The sequence below is a fragment of the Triturus cristatus genome, chromosome 10, assembly GCF_964204655.1.
Source record: "Triturus cristatus chromosome 10, aTriCri1.1, whole genome shotgun sequence".
NCBI classification, from domain to species: Eukaryota; Metazoa; Chordata; class Amphibia; order Caudata; family Salamandridae; genus Triturus; species Triturus cristatus.
The window spans coordinates 226,253,596-226,266,729 of record NC_140593.1 but is presented as its reverse complement, the minus strand read 5'-3'; the positions used below and the strand labels follow the sequence as shown (position 1 = coordinate 226,266,729).

Genomic DNA, 13,134 nt, shown 5'->3' with positions numbered 1-13,134 from the left:
TTGAATACCCTGTCCAAGCTTAGCATGTGTCACACCAAGGTGGGGGCTGCCACTACAGAGGCGCACCTGCCATCGCCTTATGACAGTCAGGTTTGAATACCCTGTCCAAGCTTAGCATGTGTCACACCAAGGTGGGGCTGCCACTACAGAGGCGCACCTGCGATCGCCTTATGACAGTCAGGTTTGAATACCCTGTCCAAGCTTAGCATGTGTCAAGCCAAGGTGGGGGCTGCCACTACAGAGGCGCACCTGCGATCGCTTTATGACAGTCAGGTTTGAATACCCTGTCCAAGCTTAGCATGTGTCACACCAAGGTGGGGGCTGCCACTACAGAGGCGCACCTGCCATCGCCTTATGACAGTCAGGTTTGAATACCCTGTCCAAGCTTAGCATGTGTCACACCAAGGTGGGGCTGCCACTACAGAGGCGCACCTGCGATCGCCTTATGACAGTCAGGTTTGAATACCCTGTCCAAGCTTAGCATGTGTCACACCAAGGTGGGGGCTGCCACTACAGAGGCGCACCTGCGATCGCCTTATGACAGTCAGGTTTGAATACCCTGTCCAAGCTTAGCATGTGTCAAACCAAGGTGGGGGCTGCCACTACAGAGGCGCACCTGCGATCGCCGTATGACAGTCAGGTTTGAATACCCTGTCCAAGCTTAGCATGTGTCAAACCAAGGTGGGGGCTGCCACTACAGAGGCGCACCTGCGATCACCTTATGACAGTCAGGTTTGAATACCCTGTCCAAGCTTAGCATGTGTCAAACCAAGGTGGGGGCTGCCACTACAGAGGCGCACCTGCGATCACCTTATGACAGTCAGGTTTGAATACCCTGTCCAAGCTTAGCATGTGTCACACCAAGGTGGGGCTGCCACTACAGAGGCGCACCTGCGATCGCCGTATGACAGTCAGGTTTTAGTACTCTGTCTGGGTTGTTTGAGGTATTAAGAGCTAGAACTTGTGCTTTCACTGAAGATGTAGCGTGCTCTTTGTCCTTTTTTTTTTGCAGGCTGATACTGTCTTTGTTTTTAAAGATTCGTTTATTGCCGTGGCTGGAATTAAGAAACCAGCTGTTGCTCCTTTCCATGTTACTTACATATTTCAGCACCAGGGTAAACGCGTAGCGAATGGGATTTAAAAACATTTGAATACCAGCATGAGACTTCCATTGTATCTATTTTAGTGCATTAGAGATTTTAACAAAGAAATCCAGGAGCCTCTGATACAATGTATTCAAAATTGTTTACATTTGGAAATTCACGTGGTTCAGACTTAATTTCGAAGCTACGCTTCCCTGCTCCATTTCCTATTACGCCGGCAGGAAGAATTGGGTACATTATATATGCCCACCTTTTTACACCAGTGCATACCTTACCTAATAGTATTCTGGTTTACTAAATGTATTGCCAAGTGTATTTATCTTCTTCACCGGCTGTATTAATATTGTGTAATTGTAAAGCACTTTCAACTCAACACATGAGGATAACTTGTCTCGTGGATGTTCTTGAAGTTGGAGGCATGGTACTCTCACAAATAACATACACTGTTTTAAGCATGCTATATTCTTTTCCCCAGGATCTGCTAATGGGTGTGAGAAAACCTCCTTCATGTTTTTGAGACAAGAGCTTCCAGTGAGACTCGCCAATATCATGAGGGAGATTGACATTCTCCCAGACCCGTTGCTAGGAACGCCGTCCGTGCAACTCGTGCAGAGCTGGTGAGTTGTCCAAAAACAAGTAAAGTACAAATTACTATTGAGTTCCTTTTTAATTTTGAGTTGATACTTTAGGATGGCGGTCCTAAAACATTTTCTTCTACATTCTAAACCAAGATTTCTCATTGTGTGCCCTGTCTGTGGAACAATATCACTCTTCAAATTAGACTGACCTGCATCATCCTTCAATTTATGAAGGACTTAAAATGCACTCTTGTTATATTCCTTCCAGACCAAATCTATAGATCTATAACCCATCCATGAAAGATTCCTGAACACTTTTCCAAACATTATATAGAATATCATCCAGAATCTCCTTCCATGAATCTTCGTAGTCTACCATTGAGAGCCTGGGCTGCAAATCCTACACACTGACCCTAACCAGCACAGGAGCCAAAGTCATTCATGCTATTTAATGTACTGTTTACCCATACACATCCAAATTATACCCCTCCTGCACAATGGTCTTTGCTTCACAAAACTAAGTCCTCATTCTATCAGTCCTGATAAAAATATTATCAATATCTCTGCTTGCTGCTACTAGCACCTTTCAGTCCATGGTTCTCCCACTTGTAATATGCATCTTTGTAGGCCATCTTGGGATGCTATCATTTTTAATTACAAATTAGTGGAGTTCCCACAGACAACTTTAACAAAGTAAACAGGCATTTGTTTATTAGTGAGGATACATTTTGAGTTCAATGGCGTATTTCATAGTTTCAGTGACTTAACTACATTTTCAAGTTTTTTAAACTTTTTTGTATCTCTTAGCCTAATGCAAAGAATTTCTTTCCAGCATCCCCATCTTCCCCCGCAGTCTGGTTTGGCTAGTTTGGAACCTTATAGTGTAGTTTTTGATCAGCTAAATTATATATTTTTCCTCACCGCCTGATTATGACAGATTGCAAATCCAGTATGAGACTATGGTCACTGCTTTAGTGTGATTCATTGGCAATCAGCAGGAAGGTGCATAGGCAGTAATACAATAGTCAGCCTTAGAGTAATGACTACTGTTCCAAGTAGCATTAATATCTTCATATGGTTTTGAACCAGACTGTGACTTTGATTTAAAGGCAAACAATAATGGACTTTGCAGTCATTTCTAGGGAAGTGCTAAATCCAGAGAAGCACTCACCATAAGATCCACAATCGCACTTTTTATTCCAGGTTTGTCTCAAAATTGGAGGGTTTTCCTTTAACACATCTATTCTGAAATGTTTAACAGACTATATGTCATTTTATTAGTAGTGAGGACTAACATGAATTTTAAGATGGATGCCCAGGTTCTAGTTTGACACGTTGTCAGAAGATTCTTTAGTTAGTGTATAGCACCCCGAGACTGGTTTATAGAATCCTAGGATTAACAGGGGGGCACCATAGCTCCTCCCTTGACACCCAACCCAAGGCCACAGGATGAAGGGGGCCCTGCTAGGGGCCCCCAATTTAATTTTCTGACAGGCTTTCCTGTCGGAAAGTCCAGATTAACAGGGGTCACCATAGCTCTTCCCTTGGCACCCAACTGGAAGCCACAGGATGAAGGGGGCCCTGCTAAGGGCCCCCAATGTAATTGTCTGACAGGCTTTCCTGTCGGAAAGCCCGACATGGAAAGCCTGTCAGAAACCGACATTGTAATCCCTATGGCGGAAACGCCGTCCATAGAGAGTTCGTGCTGGTCTCCGACTGGCCGGTGGGCTTCTTGAGCTTCCCGAAATCCAGCCAGTATGAACGGCTGGTTTCTGTTTCGACCACCTTCATTGTAATGTGGCGGTTGAAACTAAAACCGTGATGAGGCTGGTAAAGCATCCGACCTGCGACCTGTTTCTTCTGGCATGTATTATTTAAGTAACTTGCTCTGTGCAGCTCTTTAAACTGAATAGTATTAAGTCACCCTGGTCAGCTGAAGGAGTGTGCAAGGCAATCAGACAATGCTATTTTTTAAATTTTTGTTGTTGAAGGAGAGATGATAGCATTACTGATTAGCTTTACATAGAACACAAGTCAGAATAGTTCAATTGTATACTGTTTTCCAGGTTTAATATCGCCCAAGATTGGAGAGGAAGTTTGACACTATCTTTAAGACATGCAGTGGGCTATTTCAATTATGTGGCATGCTCAAAATTATTTTGACATCCTTTTCCATCATTTGCTTTATCTGACTTCACTGATGAAGAAAAAAGTCAATATACTTCGTGTGGGGAGATATATCAATCCAAGCCATGTTCACAGCTTAGACTTGAAGGGATTGGAATTTCAAAAACGTTTTCACCAGCATGGGAAGGAAAAGGAAAGGCCCTCTTATAGTCTGTTGCTGTTCAAGCACATGCAGAAGTCCATTGATCATTATGGTCCATCACGTAGCTGGCATAGAGAACTTACAGGATGTTTATTTTGGAACTATGACAGAGTGGACATAACCTGCACCCAACCCACAGAGGTTGGATTCATGAAGTGACTCCTGGCTCTTGGGATTTGGGGGCACTCAGCGCTGAGGAAACAGACCATGCCCTCTGCCCGACCCCCACTCTGCGTGGTGAAATGTGTGCCCAGAGAGTTCTTGGGACATAGAGCCTGCCTTCGGAGTGTGGCTGGTCGTTACATGTCTGGGCACAGAACATTCTAAGATGCTACACTCTGATCCCAAAACTTTCGGTGCCTAGCCAAATGTAATGATTATCAGGTTCGGGAGGCTCATGAGCTGGGGAGGAGTATGGCCGAAGGCCATGTGCAGTGGATTCTAAAGGTACAGATTGTGGGAGGAGCAGGTGGCCAGTGACCACACCCTTCTCTTACTTCACTCGTGTGTGAAGACCATGTGAGCTGGTCTGGGTTTTTGGGCTGATCATAGGTACTTATCTTGACCCAAGAGGTGCCGTGCCAGGTGAACAGCAGGCCACAATTGATGACTGGGTTGGTCTTGGGAAAATTATATAATTAAAATCCTAAAATAATCACTGAAAGCCCTTGTTAAGATGGAAATTATTGTTCTTTACCTAGAAGAGAATAAACATTATGAAATTCCTAAAAAAAAACCTTCAGATTAATGGAATATGTGGTTAGATAGTAAGCCTAAAATTCAGTGAAAATTGCCAGTTGTTGTTAGCAACTCTCTAATAACCTCCTTCAAAGCGAAGAAGCATAATTTTGCTTTACTGAACTCTATTGATAACTGAAAACAGCTTATGTATTCAAATGTATTGCCAGTGGCATATGCTTGGACTGCGTTGTAATTAAATGTACAAACATAATTTTATTGCCTTCATAATACCATCCGAATTCCTTTATACAGTATTCTGTACCTTATGGTTGATTTTGTGCCAGCAAAGCAATAATAGGCTACAACTCATTTTATTTTAATCACTATAACGGCGTCTTGGCCAACACATGGACAGCTGGAGTTTCAAAACCATCAGAAAAAAATAATAGAATTGCATTGCATCATTTTATTAATTTCATAATTCAAAGTTGATTTAATTTAATAGAGTGAATTGGCAACGCTGTTTAAAAGAAGATCTAGTGTCAAAATATTTTCAATGGCCTATCAGATTTGTAATCATGCCTTAAATAATGTACAAGTTTATGTATTGAATCTATTTCTTTATTCTCCACTTTATTATCTACTTATTTGTAGGTATGTCCAGAGTTTAATGGACATGATAAATTTCCAGGACAGAAACTCGGATGACCAGAGAGTTTTATCTGAGTAAGTGCACTATTTTTATGCTGGGTATCCATTATTTTTTGTAAAATCTCACACTATTACTCTTTGTTTTGCACATGCAGTTACTTTTTCTTGCTCTCTTTTCTTTACATTTTCAGCTTTCTTACAGAACTAAATATGATAGGATTGTTCTCCGTTACTTGGAATAACTATGTTGAATGCTGTTTTACCCCAAAGCTAATCCTGTCTTTGCAAATACTTCAGATTCATGTGGATGTTGATGCTATTTTTTGTTCTGCTAAACCATCTATTCTGTACTTTTATCAAACTGGTTTGTTATATAACAGTAGACCAATGGATGAACTCACATAAAGCTAAGCAGCTTACTTTGAAGAAGCGTCGGATTACACCTGGTAGCTGCGGCTCAAGTAACAGGCTTCTTTTAGAGAAAATACAGTTAAAATATTTTAGCAGCACCACAGAAAAAATATATTAAAGAAATACAGCAGATAACATTCCCAAACCAATTTAATAAAACGAAGAAGGATGTAAGGACTAAAACAACACAATAGTGACAAAAATCCCTCCCGAGGGCATGTAGTCAGTGGGTCATGTTAGACATCAAACTAGACACCCTCCAGGTTCAAATGGTGATCTCTGACATATTAATGCTGCAGCTTGACTTGCACGAGTACAGACCTGCTAGGTGAGCATACCACCTTTTTTTAAAGTCTCCCATGTGGGTGAAGTAAGGCCACAATATAGCCCAATACAGCCCATATACTTTCATCCATCTGAGGTTGATAAAATGAGCACCATTGAGTTGGGTAAGAATAAACATATTTCTGATGGATACATCTGCCAGTGGATTCCTCACCTTGTGAATATCCCCTGCGATTCGGAAACTATTGTAGCTCTCCACTCCGACGAGGATGACGTCACAGAGGCACGGCTCCGCTTGTGGCTCCGCTGACGTCACTGGATCCATAAGAAGACCTCGTCGGCGTGATGGCGTCAGTTCCCTTTTTTCCGCGCTGTCGACGCTAACGGTTTTCTGGGACTCTCTGTAGCTTTGGCTGGTTACTTTGTTTTTCTGCTGGTGTCTCTTGATTCCTGTTAGAAAATGTCGACTAAGAAGTCTGGATTCAAGCCGTGCAGGGAGTGCGGTAAGCACATGTCCATCACGAATCCGCACGAGGACTGTCTGGTGCCTGTCGCCGGATCACGACGTCGAGGGATGCTCTTGCTGCCGCAAGATGAGTACAAAAGCTTTGAAGGAGAGAGAGGCCAAGTTATTCATTGCCAGGATGAAAAAGGAGAAGAGAGGCCGAAGAAGAACGAGGTCAAGGTCGAGGTCGGCGTCAAAGTCGACGTCGGGGCATGCTTCGAAGTCCAAGAAACACAAAAAGAAAAGGAGGCATGGTTCTCAACATCGTTCGGATAGGGAAGCGGCTCCGAGATCGACCTCTCCTTCTCGGCGTCGTAAGGACTTTGTATCTCCTTCTCCTGTCTCTGTTCCTGCCTCTCCTGTTGGCCTGACCTCACCTGCTGCTTCATCGGAGCATTCTCCGGCTCCATCTCAGACGCCGGCTCCGGTTGAGGAAGTTCCGGCTCCGGACGAGTTTTCGACTCTGCTGGCTCCACCGTCGGCGCCAATCGGCCCGAGTCCGGTTATGCCTCAGCATGACCCATATCCTCCCTTTCCAGGCCCGGGTCAAGATCCAACGCATTATTTAAATGCTATGTATGGGGTCTTCTCTAGAGCTATGTACCCCTTTGGTGCACCTTTGGGCCCCATGGGTCCTATGGCTTTCAACTTGGGAGTTCCTCAAGCCTACCCTCAGGCTCCTTTTATGCCTTTTTTCCCGGCGACACCGTCTTGGCATTTCCCGGCGCGGAGGACATCAACGCCGCTTCCATCTTCTCCGGCTCGTCCTCGTTCGACTCTGGCTGCTCCGCTGGATCCGGGTTCGACACCGGCTCCGGCGCCGTCAGAGTCGATTACGGCGCCACCGACTCCTGTTGTGAGAATTAGATCCAGGAGAGAAGCTCAAAGGGCACTGGAAGTACAAAGGTACCAGGTTGAGGAGATGGAAGAGGGTGAGCTTATGGAATATGATGATTTGTTTGAGGCGTTGAAAGAAGCTAGTGGCTTGGACTTATCACCAGAGTGGGAGATTACTCCTCCAGTTGATACTCCTTCAAAAGATGTGGCTCCCTACCACTCAGTTATTAAAAAAGCAGCAGAGCTTTTGGATCTGCAGCTACCATCTGCTGAGTTTAAGCCGAGCATTCTTACAGAGGTTTTGCATTCTCCCTCCTCTGTGTCAGAACCCTTACTTCCTTTTAATGACGTCATAATTGAACCGGTCATGGAAGTATGGCGTAAGCCCTTTTCAGCTCCTGCGGTCTCTAAAACTGTAGCAAGAAGATATAGGGCGGCTCCAGGGGACCCAGACTTTCTAACTTTCCATCCGTCTCCGGAGAGTCTGGTGGTTCAGGCTGCTTGTTCTAAAAGATCTTCAGGTGCCTTTCCTCAGGTCTCTAGCGACAGGGATGCTAAAAAACTTGACCAATCAGCCAAGAAAGTCTTCTCCTCTGCCAGTATGGCTTTAAAATCAACAAATGCCACCTTTCTTTTGGGCCGATATATCCATGCTCTAATGGATTCAGCGAAACAACTGGCCCCTAAGTTGTCAGAGGACAATAGACAGAGCTTTAATGAGGTGCTATCAGACACTCCGGCGGCTGCGCGTCAGGTTATCCAGAGTGGCCTGGATACTGCGGACTCTGTCGCTAGAATCATGGGATCTTCTGTTGCCGCAAGGAGGAATGCGTGGCTGAGGTCATCTGAGTTCTCCCCTGATGTGCAGGCAACTCTTCTGGACTTGCCTTTTGACGGCTCTGGGCTTTTTGGTAAAAGGCTGATGCTGCGTTGGAGAGATTTAAAGAAAGCAAAGCCACGGCCAAATCTCTGGGTCTGCAGACACAACCTAGGGGTTCTTTGAGGAGGTACAGGGGCTTTGGAAGATCGTCCTTTCGGACCTACAGGCAGCCCCAGCAGCAGCAGCAACAGCAACAGAACACCCTGTATAAGAGTTACAGGGGCAGAATCGGAGGTCGTGCTCGAGGTCGGCAGCTCTCCTCCTCCTATTCCTCTTCCTCCGTCCCTCCCACCACTGCAAAGCAGCCCTAGATCCACCATTCTGGATCATGTTGGTCCTGTGGGGGGCCGGCTTACCCATTTTTTACAAGATTCGGAATCCGTTGCTACAGAGCTTTGGGTTCTAGATCTTGTAGAAAATGGGTACGCCCTTCCCTTTCGGGAGTTCCCTCCGAATTACCCTCCTTGCCAAGGTGCTTGCTCGGAGGACCACCTTCTTCTCCTGCAGGAGGAAGTCCTGACATTACTAAAACAAAAGGCGTGATAGAGGTGGTTCCAGAGCAGGAGAGGGGTCAGGGATGCTTCTCCCGGCATTTCCTGATTCTGAAGAAGGATGGCAGGCTACGTCCAATCCTGGACCTCAGGATCTTGAACCTTTTTCTGAAGCAGAAAAAGTTCAAGATGCTCAACCTTGCGCAGGCTCTTCAAACGCTGCAACAGGAGGACTGGATGGTGTCGATCGATTTGCAGGATGCGTATTTTCACATCCCCCATCCTGAAGTCACACAGGAAGTATCTCCGTTTCACGGTAGGATCGCAGCATTATCAGTTTGCAGTCCTTCCGTTTGGACTTACTACTGCACCTCGAGTCTTCACCAAGGTGATGGCAGTGGTGGCAGCCCATCTCAGAAGGTCGGGGATTCCAGTTTTCCCCTATCTGGACGACTGGCTGATCAAAGCGGAGTCTCCTGAGAAGGTGCTTCATCTTCTGCAGGATACAACTCAGCTGTTGTACAAATTGGGTTTCTCGACAAACGTGCCCAAGTCTCACCTGGTGCCCTCTCAGCGCAACCTGTTCATAGGGGCGGTACTGGACACTACTGTGTGTCGAGCATTCCCACCTCCACAAAGGATTCTCGACATACAGGAAATGACTCCCCTGTTTTACAATGGAGCGGTTGTTCCAGTCCTGAAGGTCCTTCGTCTGCTTGGTCTGTTTGCTTCCTGCATTCTGTTGGTCAACCATGCATGCTGGCACATGAGGGCACTCCAGTGGTGTCTCCGCAAGCAGTGGTACCAGCACAGGCAAGATCTCAGGGAGTCTGTGAGGATCTCCAGAGAAGCTGCGGCAGATGTCTCTTGGTGGAGCATGGAGAGCAATCTGTCTCAAGGAAAACCCTTCCATCTACCTCCATCGGTGGCCACGGTGATAACAGATGCATCCACTTTAGGGTGGGGTGCGCATCTGGGGGGGTCTGGAGATCAAGGGTCTTTGGTCTCCAGAGGAAAGGTTGTTTCACATCAACCTTTTGGAGTTGCGGGCGATATGTTTGGCACTCAAGGCCTTCCTCCCTTCCCTTAGCGGTCAGTCGGTTCAGGTCTTGACGGACAACACTACCGCGATGTGGAATTTCAACAAGCAGGGAGGAGTGGGATCACATTGTCTCTGCAGAGAGGCTCTGCGTCTGTGGTCCTGGGCTCAGGATCAACAGATTTGTCTGATGACAAATCATCTGGCCGGGGTTCTAAACGTGCGTGCAGACAGTCTCAGTCGGCAGTTCTCCGCCGACCACAAGTGGAGGCTCCATCCGGAGGTGGTTCGTCACGTCTTTCAGACGTGGGGAACTCCTCAGGTGGACCTGTTTTCCACTCACGAGAACGCTCACTGCCCGTCATTCTGCAGTATCCGATGCAGGGAGCTTTGGGGGACGCGTTTCAGTTGAAATGGGAATCTCGTCTCCTTTATGCGTTTCCTCCCATACCCTTGATTCCTCGGGTTCTGAGGAAGATTCGCCAAGACCGGGCCCAAGTCATATTTATCGCCCCGGATTTGCCAAGAAGGGTGTGGTATACAGATCGTCTCCACCTCTCCTCGTGCCCTCCGCTCCGTCTCCCTCTGAGGGCAGACCTCCTCTCGCAGTCGGAGGGGCAGGTTCTACACCCCCACCTCCAGAGCTTACACCTTCATGTCTGGAGATTGAACGGGGCAACCTGAATTCTTTTTCTCTCCCGCCTGACGTGGGAGACGTAATTTTGTCTGCCAGACGTCATTCCACCAAATCTATCTATTCATATAGGTGGTCTAAATTTATCCTTTGGAGCGGAGAGAAGTCTATTGATCCTTTGAGGGCTCGTTTATCCAACATCCTTCAGTTTGCTCTTTCTCTTGCTCAGCAAGGCTTTGCTGTAGCTACTGTGAAGGGATATCTATCAGCTTTGTCGGCTTTCCTTTGTTTACCAGATCAGCCGTCATTGTTTAAGTCACCTATTGTTTTACGATTCCTTAAGGGCCTTGCCAATAAGTTTCCTCCTACTCCTTTTATTGTGCCTCAATGGGACTTAAATCTTGCCTTAACTTACCTGATGGATTCTCCTTTCGAGCCTTTGCACAAGTGTCCCTTAAGGCGTTTATCTTTTAAAACAGTCTTTCTCGTTGCTATTACCTCGGCAAGGAGGGTAAGTGAGCTTCAAGCTCTGAGTTCAAAACCCCCGTTTTTGACCATTCATGCTGAAAGAATGGTACTCGGGACCAGGCCTGCTTTTCTGCCTAAGGTGGTAACTCCTTTCCATCTGGGGCAATCCATTTACCCTTCCTACCTTCTATCCTCCCCCTCACCCTTCCAAGGAGGAGAAGCAGCTTCACCGCTTGGACCCTAAGAGGGCGGTGAACTTCTACCTCGATAAGACTAAGGACTTTCGAGTGGACGACCTGCTCTTTGTGGGCTTTTTTGGCTGCAGGAAAGGCAGAGCGGTGCACAAGCGCACCCTTTCCAGATGGATTATCTTGTGCATCAAGATATGTTACTCATTTTGCCGGTAAGGAATCTCCAGAGGGTATATGGGCTCACTCTACCAGGGCAAAGTCTTCTACTTCTGCCTTATCTAGAGGTGTTCCTGTGGAGGACATTTGTAGAGCGGCAACTTGGGCCTCCCTCCACACTTTCGCGAAGCATTACTGCTTGGATCCCGAGGTGAGGAGGGATGGACATTTTGCTCGTTCCGTCCTTCAGGACTTTCTGGTATAGAAGGGTGGACACCCTCCTCCGGGAGTGGGACTGCTGTGGGAATCTTTTCACAAGGTGAGGAATCCACTGGCAGATGTATCCATCAGAAGAACAAGTTACTTACCTTCGGTAACGCTTTTTCTGGTGGATACAGTATCTGCCTGTAGATTCCTCACTGTCCCACCCCCTCCCCGTTGTCCACCCTTGTATACCTACAATTCTGATGATGGTGTTTCAAAATTTATTTGTTACTGTAAAGCGCAGTGTGTTATTCTTTTGCCTTCCTATATTATCTCCACACTGTGTGTGTTGATTTGTATATTCTGTACTGTGTATACTGTATATATATATTGCTGTCAGTCTGTCCGTGTGCCTCGAAGGCACGGAAAAAAGGGCGGAGCTGACGTCATCACGCCGACGAGGTCTTCATATGGATCCAGTGACGTCAGCGGAGCCGTGAGCGGAGCCGTGCCTCTGTGACGTTGTCCTCGTCGGCGTGGAGAGCTACAAAAGTTTCCGAATCACAAGGTGAGAAATCCACAGGCAGATACTGTATCCACCAGAAAAAGCGTTACCGAAGGTAAGTAACTTGTTCGTTATTCAGCGTCTTGAGACCCATGGGTGAGAAGTGCGCTTTACAAATACACGTTTTATGTCATGTTATGGTACATTGGGCTTTTTATTCCACTTGCCCTGTCTTTCTGCAGATTTATGACACTTAAATAAGAATCAAATATGCAAATTCGTGTTTGCCAATTAATTGCCATGTTTAAAGGTAGAGTACATGCACTGGGAAAGTATGCAGCAGTTTTCCAGTCCAGAGAGGTCCAAAATACCACTCATCTATGTCCTTAAAAATTAATAAAACTTGTTGAGGACATGTAAAAAGTGCAGATTCCTACCTGTACTCTCCATCTGATGCTTTGATTTCAGGTAAGCTGTGGTATAAACTTTAGAAACATTGTACGGAGTTTTTGTGTATTTTGTGAAACACGGGCAAAGAATGCACCTAGCTGAAGGACCTGAGAATTTCGAAACCACTGATAATCTGAAAAATCGTTTCAAAATAATAGTTTTCTGAGGATTGATCTCCCGAATACCTGTATAACAGATTGTCGGAATATATGCCATTTTTGTATTTTTAGTTACTTAACTGAAATTAATAATTTGCCCCATAGAGGCTTACGTGTTTTTTAACACCTCTCCAAATCACGACAAGGGATTTCCCAAAACTCCAAACAGCTGCCTTTCGAATCTTCCATTGGATTATAAAAAGGAAGATTTTTGGAAGAGCTGTGATCTTTAAGCTCGAGGAAATGTGTAGGTCTGTGCCACATACATCTTTCATTGTGAAGGACATGCGAAAAATTAGTTTGTTTTAAAAGCAGGACTTTGTTATATAAAGCCATGTGATGCCACTGATGTAGTGAGGAAAACAGACCTTATAGTAGGGTCCTCGCACTATGTTGATGGCAGTACGTGGGTAAGAGAATTTGGACTGGCTCGTGGCAGTGGCAAAGTAATTTGGTTGAATTTTTCTAATAGGATTTCACAATTAGAGGAGCATTGTTGGTCTCCTATGATGTACCATACAGTACACCGACTGGATGTTGTGTTAAGATCGACTGTGGATTTAGACAATATGTTTGAG

At 45.7% G+C, this 13,134-nt stretch overlaps 1 protein-coding gene across 2 annotated transcripts in view; it reads left to right on the top strand.

The window, feature by feature from the left end:
* The window catches only part of LOC146789246 (pyruvate dehydrogenase (acetyl-transferring) kinase isozyme 2, mitochondrial-like), a 77,609-nt gene that overhangs the window by 29,784 nt on the left and 34,691 nt on the right, over window positions 1-13,134 (top strand). For both annotated transcript variants that reach the window (XM_085630865.1, XM_085630866.1), the window contains exons 2-3: window positions 1,579-1,720; window positions 5,346-5,417. In XM_085630865.1, the coding sequence (XP_085486991.1) occupies window positions 1,579-1,720; window positions 5,346-5,417 (214 nt within the window). The remainder of the gene's footprint in view (window positions 1-1,578; window positions 1,721-5,345; window positions 5,418-13,134) is intronic.